Source organism: Topomyia yanbarensis, chromosome 3 (genome assembly GCF_030247195.1).
Source record: "Topomyia yanbarensis strain Yona2022 chromosome 3, ASM3024719v1, whole genome shotgun sequence".
NCBI lineage: Eukaryota > Metazoa > Arthropoda > Insecta > Diptera > Culicidae > Topomyia > Topomyia yanbarensis.
This window is the reverse complement of record NC_080672.1, coordinates 378720894-378736976: the sequence shown is the minus strand read 5'-3', so window position 1 is coordinate 378736976 and position 16083 is coordinate 378720894. Positions and strand designations below refer to the sequence as shown.

The 16083-nt window shown below is 37.1% G+C and overlaps 1 protein-coding gene across 3 annotated transcripts in view; it reads left to right on the top strand.

Annotated features, from left to right (window-relative positions):
- LOC131689951 (retinal homeobox protein Rx) overlaps positions 1-15405 on the top strand; it is a 162011-nt gene extending 146606 nt beyond the window's left edge. For 2 of the 3 annotated variants that reach the window (XM_058975352.1, XM_058975351.1), the window contains exons 5-6: positions 13888-14053; positions 14118-15405. In XM_058975352.1, the coding sequence (XP_058831335.1) occupies positions 13888-14053; positions 14118-14878 (927 nt within the window). In that variant the 3' untranslated portion in view covers positions 14879-15405. The remainder of the gene's footprint in view (positions 1-13887; positions 14054-14117) is intronic. The other variant, XM_058975353.1, reaches the window with a different exon arrangement.
- Positions 15406-16083: the final 678 nt, after the last annotated feature.

Below are 16083 nucleotides of genomic sequence, written 5' to 3'. Positions count from 1 at the left end.
AAAATATTGTCATCTGTAAATGAAGTTGAATTATGATTGAAAACAATGCGGTTTTTTTTGTAAAGCTGGCAATTGACTTTCCAGCTGCATCACATCAGGAACAGTAAGAAATTGAGAACAACATTGTACGAATCAATTAAACTTTTGTAAATCACGTAATCGTCATGTTTCAACAAGTTGAATTTAGTTGGCATATTGCTAAATATTTTTCCCAAATTGTTGTAGTGTAAGGACAATTGTTGAATGAATCATCGACATTGTAGTGTTGACGTTTAACCCGCCTTACTCCGTCATTCCTAATTATTGACGGTGGCACTCTTTAGCCTCAAATAGCGTCTTACAATTATTAAGGTCAGATTATATGATTTGGGTGAATAGCGTGGCTGGTAAGTCCTTTATACTGTACGCAGCTCACCTTGGACTCCCACAACCGCATATAGTGTGTTAGGCTCTTTGCCACTTTCGGTCAGGTTGGTCAGAAATGCTAATATCATTTTAAGATCTACCAAAATCATCTTCCGTTTTTCGACGGTACCTGGACATTTACAATGCCACTTATAGTGATGGAAATCTATTTTTTTCTCAATATATTTTGCTTTCTACAATATTTTTAATGCTTTCACATGGTTGAATGATTTGACTTGATTTGAAAAATAAATCTGGGGATTATTTTTGATCATCCTACAGCAGTTTATACCTGTTCAATTATAGGGGCCCCTCAGCTCAGTTGTGCCCAGGGCTCCCGAGTGGTCTTAAGACGGCCCTGTTTTGTTATGTGCATATTTTGCATGATTGTTCAACAAATACGCGAAACCAATTCAACTAACTAACAACGAAATGTAATTATATAAATATCTCGACATCTATCGCATTTAGAAAGATTTTGACTTGAAATAACACTTAGAATTATTTTCTGTATTTAATAAAGTAACAGTTTTGCCGGTCAATTACTATATGAAATTTAAAAATATGTATGTAAAGTTATCGTTAGGAAAACTTTTTACTGACAACTTCTCCATCACACAATCGCATCTAAAATGTTTCCTTTATCTTTAAATTTTTGTTGACAAAATATAAAAAGTAAAAAATGGGGTTCCCGGCAATTTAAATTTTTAACATGAATTTCGTTTTTTTCATTGTATATTTTTTTCTTGCAGAAATTTTTATTCACTGTAACTCGTTTTCAGATAGTTTTGCTGTATAAAATACGGTAATAGGTATCCGACGGGTATGTTTCGATTACTTTTGGGTAAGATTATTTTGTCTTTTTGGTAACAGACCATGCAATTGCGCATTATGGTATTAAACCCACATTACCGCAAAGATAGTAAACGGTGGAATGACGAATTTCGGTAGCTGTACAAGTATGTGCATCACACAACCAAACACTTTTTCAGTATGTGTCAACCTCGGCTCTCTCTATACTAAATACTTCTGTCCCATCCCAGGAACCTGGGACCAAAGGAGTGACATTAACCCTCTTAGCAAAATCATTCCCAACGATTTATCAAACCCCCATCAAATTTAAACGGTTGTGTACGGTTTTCCATGTTTTTTCCTTATTCAAGGTTCAAAATAATCCGTTGATTAAATTATTCATTGAATGAATAATTTGATTGCCGTATAATATTGAATCATCTTTATTTTGTACGCTACACAGTTAGCCTGGCCGCTTTAATGCTTGTGTCATATTCAATATGTGCCACAAACATTAATAATGACAAGAAAAATTGTGGACGAACGTCCTCATTTTTCCAGGCTGTATTGGCTGTGTATGTGTAGACTAGACTAGGCTAGATGTGTCAACCACGGCTCTCTCTCTTTCTCTCGCTCTCTCTGTATGTAGCATAATTCGGTCGATTTATATGATAGTATTAGTATCGAGTGAATCCAACTGGAATTCTTGCGGACTGCTGCCGGAATTCAGGCAGGAATCTGCCCCAATTTTGCAAGAAAACAGCCGGAATTACGGATTTTTTACTTGGTAGATTGGACAGGACCATTTCTCTGATCCGGACCAGTTCCCGGATCCGGACCAACTCAAACTAGGTGCTTAAATCCAGACAAGTGTCTGGATCCGGACACTCGGTTCGGATACGTGGATCCACACCATAAGTATTGCTTCCCGTACATGACGGGAAGAACTGGTCATATTTTGTACAGGCATTACCTTGCTTTTGCCCGAAATGCCCCACCACTATTCCGAACCGGTTTTTTCTGACTGTCCGTTGAAGCTAGCCGAGTGTGAGCCGATCTTCAAATACGAAATGTGTAAATAAAATCGAAACTCGTCTTTATCCACATTGTGTGCACTTTGCTTGATGCGCAATACAATGACAAGCGAGATGCTACACACTTCTAAATAATCTGATGCGGTAATATTTATTTTATAAGAATTGATTATACATGAGTGTGACGCAGAGAGTATATGAATGTATTGGTATTGCCGTTAGGAAATTTATTTTTCGGACCGTGTCCGTTTTTTGTGATGAAAGTTTAAAAAAAGAGCATAAAAATTACCATTTTTGCCACTATTTGAACACTGTGCTGATTATTACAATCTAAGTTAGCATAAAAAAGTTTACATAAATAAAACTCAATGCAATAAATCTCAAAAATAACTTTTTTATGTAATTTATCGAAATAAAACTTCGTAAAATCAATAAAACAGTGAAAACGGCAATATTTTCAAATAAACAGCTTAAGTTTCTTGTTTTTGCTTATATTTTTAAAATACGGTTGGGACATTACCCAAGTAGCAATTGCAACTTGTTGAAAGTTTTAAATGTTGCACAACTGCTACACAATATTTTTTATTGTTGGATATATTTGAAAAGAATTTCCTCGGGTTTTTAAACTGATTGTATAACTATGTAACTATAGAGCTGGCCAATAGTGTTAAGTATGCAAACATCAATAACAGTTGTGAAACTAATCAGAAACTTTGCTAACTTGCACAAACAGTCTAACAAGCTGCAAATGCCTCTTTGTTTGCAATTTCATCTTAAAACAGAACTGTCCAACTACCCAGTGCTCGATAAATGGCACAGCTATTGTTTTCATTATTTTGCTGCAATTAGGAACATGTTGCACAACATACAAAGTGCACTTGTTCCATAACATAGTTGTTAGCAAGAGAGTTACAAATACTATACAGTATCAAAGCGTGCTACTTGGGTATCGCACTAACTTTCATTGATCACTCTAGTGACGACTCGTCTTTATCAACCCGTTGGAGCATTTCAGGCTGACAAAATAAGGATATTGATAGCAGTGTAGCTCTTATCTGTAACAGTTCACTTTTTCGCTCTCGGTTTTCTCTCGTACGTTCCAATAGAAAATAGTGCATTTTCACATACGGTAATATTACGTTGTCAGCCAATATTAAGCTGAACAACGGTGATCCACTATACCTTGACAATTTGGTGGAAATTTTCGAATCAGTTCCTACCGTTTCATTCCCCATACTTGACTCTCATACAGTAGGATTCCGTTTTTGGCATGTTCCAATTTTGGCAACAAAAAAGTTCCGTTTTTGGCAACATTGTTTTTGTTCATAGTAAATCTTTAAAAAAATGCTCACTGGGCCCGTGCAGAAATGACTTCCGTTAAAAATTATTCACCCTTAAAGTGTCAAAGTAAGATGAATGTCGAAATAAAATCGACTCCCCGGCTTAAGCTAAATCTATGCTCCTCAACCGGGCCTTATGTGAAATATCATAAATTCGCCCAGACAAACTTCGGGTGGTGATAAATATTTTGAAGCAGGCAGATGGTATTACTGACTACGGGCCTTTTACGAAGGAGTACAGAGTATATGAACCAGCTAATCGGGTTGAAGTAGATGTAGTTATCTTCGATTAAAGTTTGAATTGCGCGGATCTTCTGACATGTGGGTTTGGCTGTTTTACAGATCCCATGCTTCAGCCAGTGAAGATACTAAACTGCAAACGTTTGCAGTCAGTGACAGTCGCAGCTGAAGGAAAGAGGTCATATGTCAACTCGAACTCTTATCGGGTGACCTTCGCTCTACCCTAACTAACTACCTCCTCTTTGACAATGTTTGTCTACTTGTTCGTGCCATGGGTCTTGAACTGCTCTTATTGGAATCGACATCGATATTCCTCACTTCACGAACTTTGCGACAACTTCAATAAGACCATTTTAAACACGACTGAAATGACACGGATTCCTGTTCCCCCGACACACCTGAGCGATTTAGGCTTCTCCCTCGTTTTTATTTTCGGGTGTTGTTTTTTTCAAAAACGCATTATCTTTCGTCCTCAGTACTGCATATTTAATCAATGTAAAAAATGTCAAGTGAGTTTTTTCTTACGTAAAAATTAAAGCTGAACACGAGTATTGTGTTTGTTTTTCGATGTTTTTGTTTAAAAAAGTACATCATCAATGAAACATACGCTCGGGGGAACGAGAGGTCAGCCGTTCGGGGGCACTATAGGTTACTACTACAATGTAAATTTGAATTATTTTGAAAGGAGAATTGTGCGTAATTTCGTGCGAAAAACGTCAAAACGAAGTGAAGAGGACATAAAACACACAATTGCATCTGTTGAAGATGGCGCCAGAATTAAATCAGCCTCTAAAAAATTCAAGGTTCCGTTTCGAAACATTACGTGCTCGTGTGAAAGGAAAGTGCTCGTCAGCAATGAAAGCGCGTCAGATATTTCGCGTGAGTTAACAATATAATAATTTAAAGTGTTGTAACCGAAAAAAAACCAAGATCAAAAAAGAGAAGGAAAAGGAATCCAAAAAATACACTTCGAAGCACAAGCGTTATCGTCGCACAGCCGGAATGCATAACTTCAATTCTACACTCTAGCAACGACGAGGACTCCGAAGAAATCATTAGTAAATAGAAAACCAGACACAGCAGATGAAAAAGTAATGTTTTTCAACATTATCTTCCGCGGTTTCATGATTTTTTACATCATTTGACACTTCCTCATTTTCTTACCTGAATGACATCATTGGATTGCATTTTTTTTGTGTTATTATTTTTAAAATAATCTGCAGTACTCTTCAAATAAAAGTTTAACCGCCAATTTTCTAGGTACATGCATTGTTTTATTTATCCTCGAATATTTACCTATCGTACCTCCATTTTTTAAAAACATCGAGAAAAGTATCTTCGCCTTATTGGATTTAGCTTGAAAAATATTCAGCCATGCAGAAAATCATTATTGCCAAAACGTTGCCAGATGTTTAACCTTCCCAATGAGTGCTTGTTTGTCACAATCAGTGCAAAAATACGATCACACAAGCTTGCCAAATAAAACTGACCTATTTGGCCCCACTCTACTCTACTGGTTTCTGGTCGGCTTGATTCTCGACACTGCACTTTAAACTCAGACTACACGCGTACCAGACGCGAACTCACGCTGACGGTTTCCCAACCTATGGCGGGAGAAAGAGTGCTCAGACGTGTACGCGGAGAAGGCATGCACGTATGAGATCTTCCAGGATGATGGTTTACCCGTTAGTTATCGACAGTATACGACGTTAGAAACGCGAATGAATTTGATGAAAGCCAAGAATCGTAGTTACTGGCGCCGAGCCGTTGACGAATTAACGAAAGAAACATTGATAATCACTCTTTCGGCACGGCTCGGCCTGCGCGAAACCGAAACAGTACTAACGAGAACGTGGAATATTCAAAGTGTTGGGTATTTGATTTTGTCAAGAAGGTTTGCCCGGTTATCACCCGGTATAGAAGATCTGCAGCGCCGCGTCGCCTCACGATAGCACGAACGAAACACCGTTTTCAATGATGGAGTTATCACTTGCTCTCTTGCTATTTAACAGGGCCAGACAGAATCAAATTCAATTTGTTGAAAAATCTACCAATCTCTGCCAAGAGACGCTTGCTGAATTTATTTAACAAGTTTCTTGAGGGAAACACTGTACCTCATGACTTAAGACAGAAGAAGGTTATCGTCATCAAAAAAGTAAGAAAACCAGCCTCCGACCACAACTCGTATCGACCGATCGTGATGCTGTCCTGTATCCAGAAATTGTTCGAGAAAGTGATCTTGTTTCGCCTCGACAATTGAGCCGAGACAAATGGCTTATTGTCAGATACACAATTTGGCTGCCGCAAAGACAAAGGGACGAACGATTGTCTTGCGCTTCTCTCAACAGAAATTCAAAAAACAGAACAGAAATTCAAATGACCTTTGCTATCAAGGAGCAAATGGCATCACTTTTCTTGGATATTAGAGAGGTTTTTAATTGTTTCTATCAACGTTCTTTCTGAAAAGCTGCGCCATCATCGTCTTTCACCGATTTTAAACAACTTTCTACTGAACTCGTCTAATAAAACGCATGCATTTTTTGCATGGTGATTTATTGACATCACGAGTTAGCTACATGGGCCTTCCCCAGGGTTCATGTCTAGGTTCCCGTCTCTACAATTTCTACATAAATGACATTAACGAATGTCTTGTCAATTTCTGCGATCTAAAGCAGCTTCCACGAAGAATTAAGCTAGTTATATTTTCAAGGAAGTGTGAACCAGCGCAACTATAGGTTTAATGGGTCAAGCTATTGCTCAGGTTTTAACATTCAAACCAAGTTGCAATCAAAAAAGTAAAAAAAAAGTGTCGAAGAAAAATGTATTTGAAAAGTTCGGTGCCCAAAAAAATTTCCAATAAAGAAACCAGCTTGACAAAAAATAGATGTTTGAGGTGTTCAAAATACTGAACAAAAATTCATTGCAAGGAATCGAACATTTTTGGATAAAAAGGAATCCGTTCGTTATTTATTATTTGTGGCACTAAAAACTGGATTCTAACCGCACTGCGCACTTACCACTCTTTCATTAAATTCTTCTCATAGACTGGTTAGTTCGACTGGTCTGTCTATGAAAGTACCATCTCTATCACTGGAAATACATGTGTTTTGACAGCTCGCAGTTTTCAGATCACTCGCACTTTGAAAGTGCGGAGTCCAGGTTGGTGGGAAGTGCGCAATATACTAACCGACATAATCCCACAAAATGAGCCGGATGATCTTCGTTTGACAGTTCTCGGTGGTGTGTTTACATGGGAGTTACGCGAGTTCAAATGTAACAGATGAGAACCCGTTGCACTCGAACGCACGCAACTGACAAAGTAAACAAACTACAGAGATGTCAAATATTAGCCTTTTTTTAAACACAAATCTCGTCGCTGTTCTGCTATCTCATGAAAGGCGCTATTTTGGGGTGAACTGTACTAGATATGCCACATTACTGGTCTAAGAAATCTCTGTATTCAGAATTTTGACATTCTGTTTGGTTACTGAGATATAGTGAAAAAATGCTAAGAAATTCTGTGATTTTTTATTAAAATAATTATGTATGGGGGTTGACTCAAGTTATCTTGATGTATTAGATGTTTTTTTTTTTCTATTTAAGAATGTCTGAGAAACACAATGGCTTAATCATTTTGAAAATTAAAATACACGAATTGTGAGAAAAATTCAAAGTTTTGAACTGGAAATATAGCATATTTGGCAACACTGTAACTAAAAATCATTATTTTTTCTAGATTCCCTGACTCATTTCCTTCAAAATGCATCTAACCGATTGTTTATAGACTAAATGAAGCCAATGATGTGAATAAACGATGATAATTGATGCTTTATTTGCATGGAAAATTTTCCATGCACTATTATAACACGCCATACAAATTTTGTTATCAATACACACCTATGGCACGTGTGAGTGAGACTTTTGTTTACATTTTTAGTAAAAACTCGCAATATAGTCAACCGATCTTCGTAATATTTGAGAGATTAATACAGAAAAGACAGAAGCATCATTTAAAAAAAAAGATTCGTTTGTCTTCTCTGAACTGTTTCTACCACTCTTAAGTTTCAAGATATTTAAACTCAAACTTTAAAAATAGTTTTTCTCGAAATGTACTAAATGGCGCTTGTCATAAGATAGCACAACAGCGACGATCTACAATGGGGAATCTCATTGTTTACTTTCTCTTCTGTTATTAATTCAGTCACTTTAACATTTATCCCTCAACTCTTTGCGTAATATGCTAGTAAAAACCACCGTCTTTCGATCTCTACTCTAAAATAAGTGAAAAGTGCTATAGTGAGGCCGTAATAATCGAAAGAGAAAGTAAGCAAAGAGAGTCACTCATTGTAGATATGTCGTTTTGAATAAACGCTCTAGAAATATGAACTTAATTCATCATGAGTTCATTCGCGTCGTCATCTTGTAGAACTCGATTGTGATGTTGTGGATTTTGTTGTGTTCAAAGGTGTGTATGAATCATGGCGAAGGGGATCAAGTCTTAACGTATTTTGAGGGATCAAGTGAACCCAGTGGCACGACTTAGAACAAAAGGTGGACTAAAGTCCAAACTTTGCCGTATCGGTTCAAATAAGACGATTTTATGTAATTTTGGTACGCTGAATTCGTTTTTGATATTAAAAAATTTCAAAAATAAGCGTTTAATAATCATTAGGGTGTCTCAAATTTTTTTTTTCGAAATCGTTCTTAAAATTTGTGTATATTAATTTTCGTGTGCTAAATCGTTTTTGATATTAACACATGCAAAAAAAAATAAATCATACGTTAGGGTGGCTCAAAAAATTATTTTGTTGTGAAGGTTCAAAAATTTGTTTAAAGAAGTTTTTGTGCGATGAATTTCTATTTTAATTATAAAAATAGAAATTAACTTTACTACTTATTAGAATGGTTCAAAAGTAAATATTTTGTCTTTTATAATGATTTTTTTCAATAGTTATTTTGGAATTTATTTTCCATATTGAAACGAATTAATTGACATCTCATTATGGGGCTTCTGAAATGACTATTTTGTTTTTACAGATCAAATAAGATGTGTTCGACTAATTTTAGAACATTTAATTTATTAGTGGGTTACTTGATATGAAAGCTACATTTTCTATCATTTTCAAAACAAACATTTTGAGCGTCTTAGTGGAAGGTTTTATTGCATTCACTAATCAACAAGATGGTCAACGATTTTTTCGTAGGTGTGTTTTAAGTTACTTAGATAGCTTATTTCATATCTTAAATGAAAATAAAACCAAAACCCTTTTTTCGTCTTCATGGTTCATTTAAAAATGGTATTATTTTATTTGGATAATATCGCATACCCTTAAGCTATATCAGTGCTATACAAATTCGGATCAAAATACTCCCACCAAACGACTAGAGCTCAACTGTATTCACTCTATTTGACAGTTATTGCGCAAGTTAGCACGAAATAGTTCCAGAAACCTTTTATAACCTATTTCAGATGGTTGAAATTTTTTACTGATTTTCAAACATTCTTAATGCCTCCACCATTTGAAAAACATACTTCCCATTCGGCTCCTTACTCTTGATCACTAGTAAAACCCTTGTTCATCATGCTCTCAATACTATTTGACAGTTGTGCATGTATTAGTGTCATTATTCTAGCTATAAACTGATTATTCAAATTCAATATCAGTAATAACCATGCGTCTCCATTCACAGTTTTTTTAAATTTTGACTGCTTATCGCAAGTTTTCGCAAAACCAGCATATACTCATTTTAAAGAGAAAATTAAAAGCTTTCAAATGAGTATAGTGTGATCGCGGGCATTCACGGGCGTCGTTGTTGTTATCGCATTAGAAGTTCGAATTCAATGAAAATTTATGACAAACAGTTATCTAAACACTAACTAAACCAACTAGTGACTTATTTTTGGCGATTTTTTGATGGAATTTTATCACACGGATAATTTTGGTGAAGTAATACAATGCATAAAATCAACCATTTCTTTGAAAAACGAAAATAACCGGATGTGGTTCCTATGGTCAAATTATGCAAAAACACCTAAAAAATGCCCTTAAAAAAGCTGCCAAAAATTCAATTTACATTCAAATCACTTAAAATCTCGCAAAAATGGTTCTGATGGCTCAGCTGATAGGAGAAAAATACTAGCGAGAATATCGCATAACATTCATATATGGACTTTAGTCCGGGCTCGTCCCACTGTGCATAGCATCTATTTCGGTAAACGTTAGTAAAAATATAGTTCAGCAAAAAAATGAGTTCAATCATAACGTGTTCATATACTTGACATTCTCCTGAAATACTGTATGTAAAATATATAGTGTGTAATGGGCGATTTTAACATTTCTATAAAAAATTGAAAATTTAGAAAACAAATCTTCTTCAGTTGTTCTGAAATATTATTTTTAAATCGGTAAAAAGTTAGCTACACGTTTCCAATTTATGTTTCTTGTATGAAACCAATTTATGTTTAGATAAAACTACGCAACTTTCTAGAATATTCGATTAGTGTTTTCTGTTCCGCCTTCGAGCTATGACGGTGGGATCAAGTCTCCCCGGGGATTAAGTCTCCTCTACTTATCATCAATATCACAAACTCGTAAAGGGTTAAACAAGGCCGGCAATTGCTTCTTCTATTGCAAAAAACTAATGGCAGTTAATTTTATGAACTGTTGAAACAAATACCTATTTTTTTAAATATAAAATATTGTTTACTTTAGTGCAAGTTCTAACATGTAATCTTTGGAGCGGGTGTACCCAGCCCCATGAAAACAGTTTATTGCTTGAAGCTACCACCAAATGCCAGTAGCGCTAGCTACGTTTCAAATATTTAAGGTCTGTTCACATGAATTGTACAACTCTGTTTGAAAGTGGGATTCAGAATAAGTAAATATTAACAATATATGAGAATGCACGCTTTTTCTTGCATTGCTTCTTCTCCATAATCCGTACGTTTTTATCACCTGAATACCGGTTAAGCACATCAAAATGAAGTGTGTTTGCATTCGACAAGTTTCCGGTCGTGTTAACAACATTAGCTCGTAGCAATGTGAATGTTGCTTAAAGCGCGTTCGCTGTCATTTTTGACAACTATCCGAGCCAGGAAGCCAGCTTATGTTGGCTTCACTCATTTTTCAAAGAAACGTTAAAACATTCACCCTCTTGGGTGTACCCCATTAGGCATAAATACGTTAGACATACGGACGTTTGGCATACGTACGTTAGACATAATTGACGTTTGGGCATAAAGACGTTTATCATAATGGATGTTAGACATAATATACGTTAGGCATAATGGATGATTGGCATAATGAACGTTAGGCATAAATTATCATGTTGAAGTATACTTTACGAAAATAACTTTTTGGTGGAGACAGCCTCGGGTGGTAAGAGCGCAAATGCTTGAATTTTTTTTGATGTTGTAGAACTCGATCAACATTTTATTCTATTGTAAATACCTCAAAACAGCTTAACTCAAATAAAAGATGCAGAACGAATGCACATCGAATAAACGAATAAACAAATTGCACATCTCTAAAATAGGCTTAATACTCTAGTTTAAAATCGGTCTATTTTGTATTAAAGCATGAATAACGCACATCAACCCCTTCATGCCCATAATTTTTGTAATCAATTACGTTTTGAAACTGCTAAAACTTTTGATTTTGGCAGAATTCATTCGAAAAACAAATAAGACCAATAACTGGCACTATTAGAACTTAGAACCAAAGTTATTGCTATTAATCTGATATAACTCAACTGGAGCATTACTACCAGAGATATTTACAGTTTGCGTTGATAAATGAAATTTTGATATATCTTCATTATTTTCCATTATTGTTGAAAACCGATAAAACGTATCAATTTAGACCGTCTTCGGCTATCTTTCCTACCATATAGAATATTGAAATTTTCTATAAGAATTGTGTTGAGCACCGGAAGGTAAATATTGAGCAGCTTCCAGCACTGCGAAAGAAGTATCTTTCAAAACGGGTTTTTTCGTGTTTCTTGAACTCTATGAACACTAGAAAAAAAAATGGGCATGTAAGGGTTAACTTAGATTAGTTTTTCATGCATGCAAGGTGAAATTGTCCAAGAAGAAAATATATAGCCTTGAAGAACAGCTCATGAAAGAAAGAATGATGCATTTTATTATTAATTTAACGAATATACGAATATTGCTAGTTCTATATTGATTGTCTCCCATATTCTTATGCATAATGATTGTATTCTCGAGGCCATCACAAATAGAACTACGGAAACTCTTTGATATGAGAGAAAGTTTAATCCTGTACTGTGACGAAAAAGGTATCGTCACAAACGTAGAATCCGTAGCCTAATGTTGATCCTTTTTAAATTTGGATGCAACTGTATTAGTAATAAATCTAAGAGGCTTGAAATGTGCTTGTACCAAAATTGTTCACTTAAATGAAGAGATATTTTCTTCGTCTCGTCTTCAGAAAAATTGAAAAAAACTACACTTGCAAGGGTTAAATGTCTCGCAAAAGTTATGCGAAGGTATGGTATAGCAAAGCGTCCTTTTTTCCAATCTGACAAAAACAAGCAAAATCTCTATAATAACGAAAGCCTTGCGATTATTTTTATTTTTTTTGAAATATGCCTATCGTCCATTATGCCTAACGTACTTATGCCTAACGTATTTATGCCAAACGTCGCGCACCCTTTCGGAGCTGTCAATGACCGCAAACCATTTTACAAAATATACCATCAGTTGCTCACAATGCAACAACCTAATTCGATAGATGAAGAAAATTTCATTATCCGCAACTTTAATTGAAAATCGAGTGGTTTCATACCTGTCAACAGTGTACCAAATTTATTTACTTTGGAAGTATTTTCCTACAGAACAAGTAAAAAAACCCAATATCGCCCACGGATATCCGCATTCTTCTCGTCTTCTCAGCCTCGCACTAGTCGAGTGACGACAACATCGAGGTCCTGAGAATTCCGTCTCTGTGTTCGCAAGGAAACGAAACACTAAAGCTAAAAGAAAAGTATACCGATTACATTAAAATCAGAAATTGATTGCGTTTTAATTTACATAGTAGTAGGCGATGGATGGGCAACGACACGACACAAACCGCGCTGAGAGTTGTGGATTTGTGGTTGCTCTGTAGAATATAGGCTACTTAGGTTACCTGCTGGCACCTACTTGCCAAGCAAAAGAAATCGAAAGGATATTTGGTCGGTATTAAGTCAGACCGGACTAAGTGACAAAATCTTGATTTCGAGAAAAACAAGTTTAAAGGAAAGAATTTTTGCCATAATTCTTGTTTATTGTTACATATTTAAAATCTGACAAAAGTCGGATGTAGCTGACGAAATGCTTCAGTGCTATCATTTTCTCATTTTTTGATGTTTTGCGACTTAGTCCGGTCTGACTTGACACCGACCATTTGGTTTTCATTTACTGTAATTCAACCTACAAACCCACAGCTATATTACTGTCGAATGTTGTTGATTCAGCTAATTGATTACCATATAAATGAATGGACTAATTGACCATCTATAGTAACGACACGGATGATATTTTTATCAACCTCCCTCACTAGAGAAATAGCTACACCAGACAGACGCGCAAAGAGACTGATGAAAAGAAAAATTCTGACAAAATGTAGGGCTAATTGCATTTTAATCTTTTCTCATTCGTTAATTATTTCACCGAAGCAAGATCCCTCTCGTTCCATCTTGCCAAGCCAAAGCCTCGAACCTCCTGCCCGCCTACTACGAGATTTAACTGCTTTAGGGCTCTTCATTTTTTAATTAAAAGTAATATAAAATAAAATTAAATGCTCTCTGCATTTTCTGCATGGCGACAAATTTTCTTTCCACTTCCATCGGCTTTCGCTGCCTGCCACATCCGATGACGGATCCGCCATAATTATTTTCTCGCCCTCCAACCACCTCACCCCACACCACCCCAGTCACTATACCGCTCGTTCTGATGGCGGCTTCGAAATGTAATTAAACGTTCATAAATGGAAAATAATGTCATTAATTTCTCCTTCACCGTTTTGTTTTTTTTTTTTTTCATCCGCCTGCACTCGTTGCACCATTAACAGGTCTGGTTCCAGAATCGACGCGCAAAATGGCGCCGCCAGGAAAAGTCGGAAAGCTTGAGGCTGGGCCTGTCACATTTCTCCCAGCTACCGCACCGGTTGTCCTGCAATGGAGCGAATCTTCCGGTCGATCCGTGGCTGTCGCCACCCCTCCTCTCGGCGCTTCCCGGTAAGTTGAACTCATTTCCATAAAACTACAAACTTTCCAACTAATTGAATCATTTCGCTTTTAGGTTTTCTCTCCCATCCGCAAGGCGTCTATCCCAGCTATCTAACGCCCCCGCTCAGCCTGAATCCGTCTAATCTAGGCATGACAAATCTCGGGCTGGGACATCCAAACGGACCGCAAAACCTCAGATTGTCCTCGCAGGGAATGCCGACGATGTCCCAAATGGGTGGCCCCAATATGCGCCTATCCCCGCCCCATCCCAACGGAGCCATGGCCCCGCAGAACCTATCAATGGCACCGCAGCAATCGCTCACCCCTCGACACTCTCCGCTCGGTGGTCACGGGGCTCATGGCGGGCAACCTCCACCACCGCAACCCCCACAGCTAGCTTCTGTAAATATACCCATAACATCATCACCCCAAAATCTATCACTAACGCCACCTGGTTTAAGATCGCCGCCAAGTTTAAGTAGCAGTACCTCCAACAACAACAACACCAATAACAACAACAACAACAACAATGTTGGCGCTGGCCACCCACTTAGCCCAAATTCGTCAACCACCTCGTCGCCTACTTCGAGCTCGGGCCTAAAAATGGGCAACCACCCGCCTCAGGATAGTCCTCAGGATGGCAGTGCCATCGAACAACAGCAGCGGCTGCTTGGGCTAGGGAAAGATAGCGGCGGCCCGGGTACTGCTGGAACCGCCCTCAATATGACCGTGAACCATTCGACCGACATGCGGACCAATTCGATTGCCACCCTGCGCATCAAAGCCAAGGAACATCTGGAGAACATTACCAAGGGCATGACCACGATGGTGTAATAGTTGGAGCCCGGCTGGCTCCCGATGGTGAAAATGTTTCCTATTTATTATTACGATAGAACTGTTAGATAAGTTCCAATAACAAATAAGAGCAAATGATCTCCGGAATGGTAGGCGGACAGCAAGCAATGCATGATTGCTGGGAAGACAAAAGTACTAATTAGATAATGGCAAATTATTGTTCAATTCAAGGTGAAACTATGCTTAGCGTGTAAATAGCCACTCACTCTGTCAGGAGGCAATCCGTTCTGGTATGTGTAATAAAAAAACGGCACATTTTAGGCTAGGTATAACAGTTAACAATTGTACATAGTGAAGCCGGTATTTCGCAGGGCTTCAAGTTCTGGCACCGAGAATAGTAACGTGAATCAAGATCATTTTTTAGTGGCAAGGAATATTACAATAATTCTTCATGTATATACTAGGTATTATTAGTAGCCTAATTTTAAAACAACTAGCAATGAATGCTCTCATTTTGTATAAAAACTGCAAAATTAGCGAACGTTGACGGCTGGAAATTGCAAATTGCTATGATGAAATAAACTATGTGCAAAATTAATACCTCCATTAAAAGTGTATGCTTCGAAATCCTTCCCATTCTTGGGAAATTTTTGTATTACTTTTACAACTCAAGGCAGGCATTCGGCTTCGGCTTTCCTGGCAAAATCTATCTAATTCACAATTTGGAGAAAGGTATTCTGAATTATCTGCTGTTGGTACACGCTGAATATTTAGATTACCTTTCCCTAAACTGTGAAACAGATATAACAAAATAATATTGAAATGAAGCTATGTACCACTTCTTGTAGAACGGACTAAAACAGGATGATCCGTTGGTGAAATAAATGCTACACAAGCAAGAACTCGATCAGTCAGTACTCCAATAAGATGCCAGTAAAAATATTACATAACAATGAGTAAGTCGCGTAGCATAAATCGAGTTGTTCGTGATAGTGTGCGCTGCAATGTGCCACGATGTACCACAGTGTTCAAAAAATAAATCCACTGGTTGCTATGATTATTTAACACCTTCATGCCAATGTTGTTTATGAACAAAAACGTTTGTAAACAGCACTCGGGTGATTCGTAGTTATTCTGCCTAAGCTCGACCCTCATTAACAGAAGACAAAGATTAAGCCTGTACGATATTAAGCCTGTTCTAATGACCCTGCCACTTCTAGTTTTCCGATCTGTTTACTTCACAT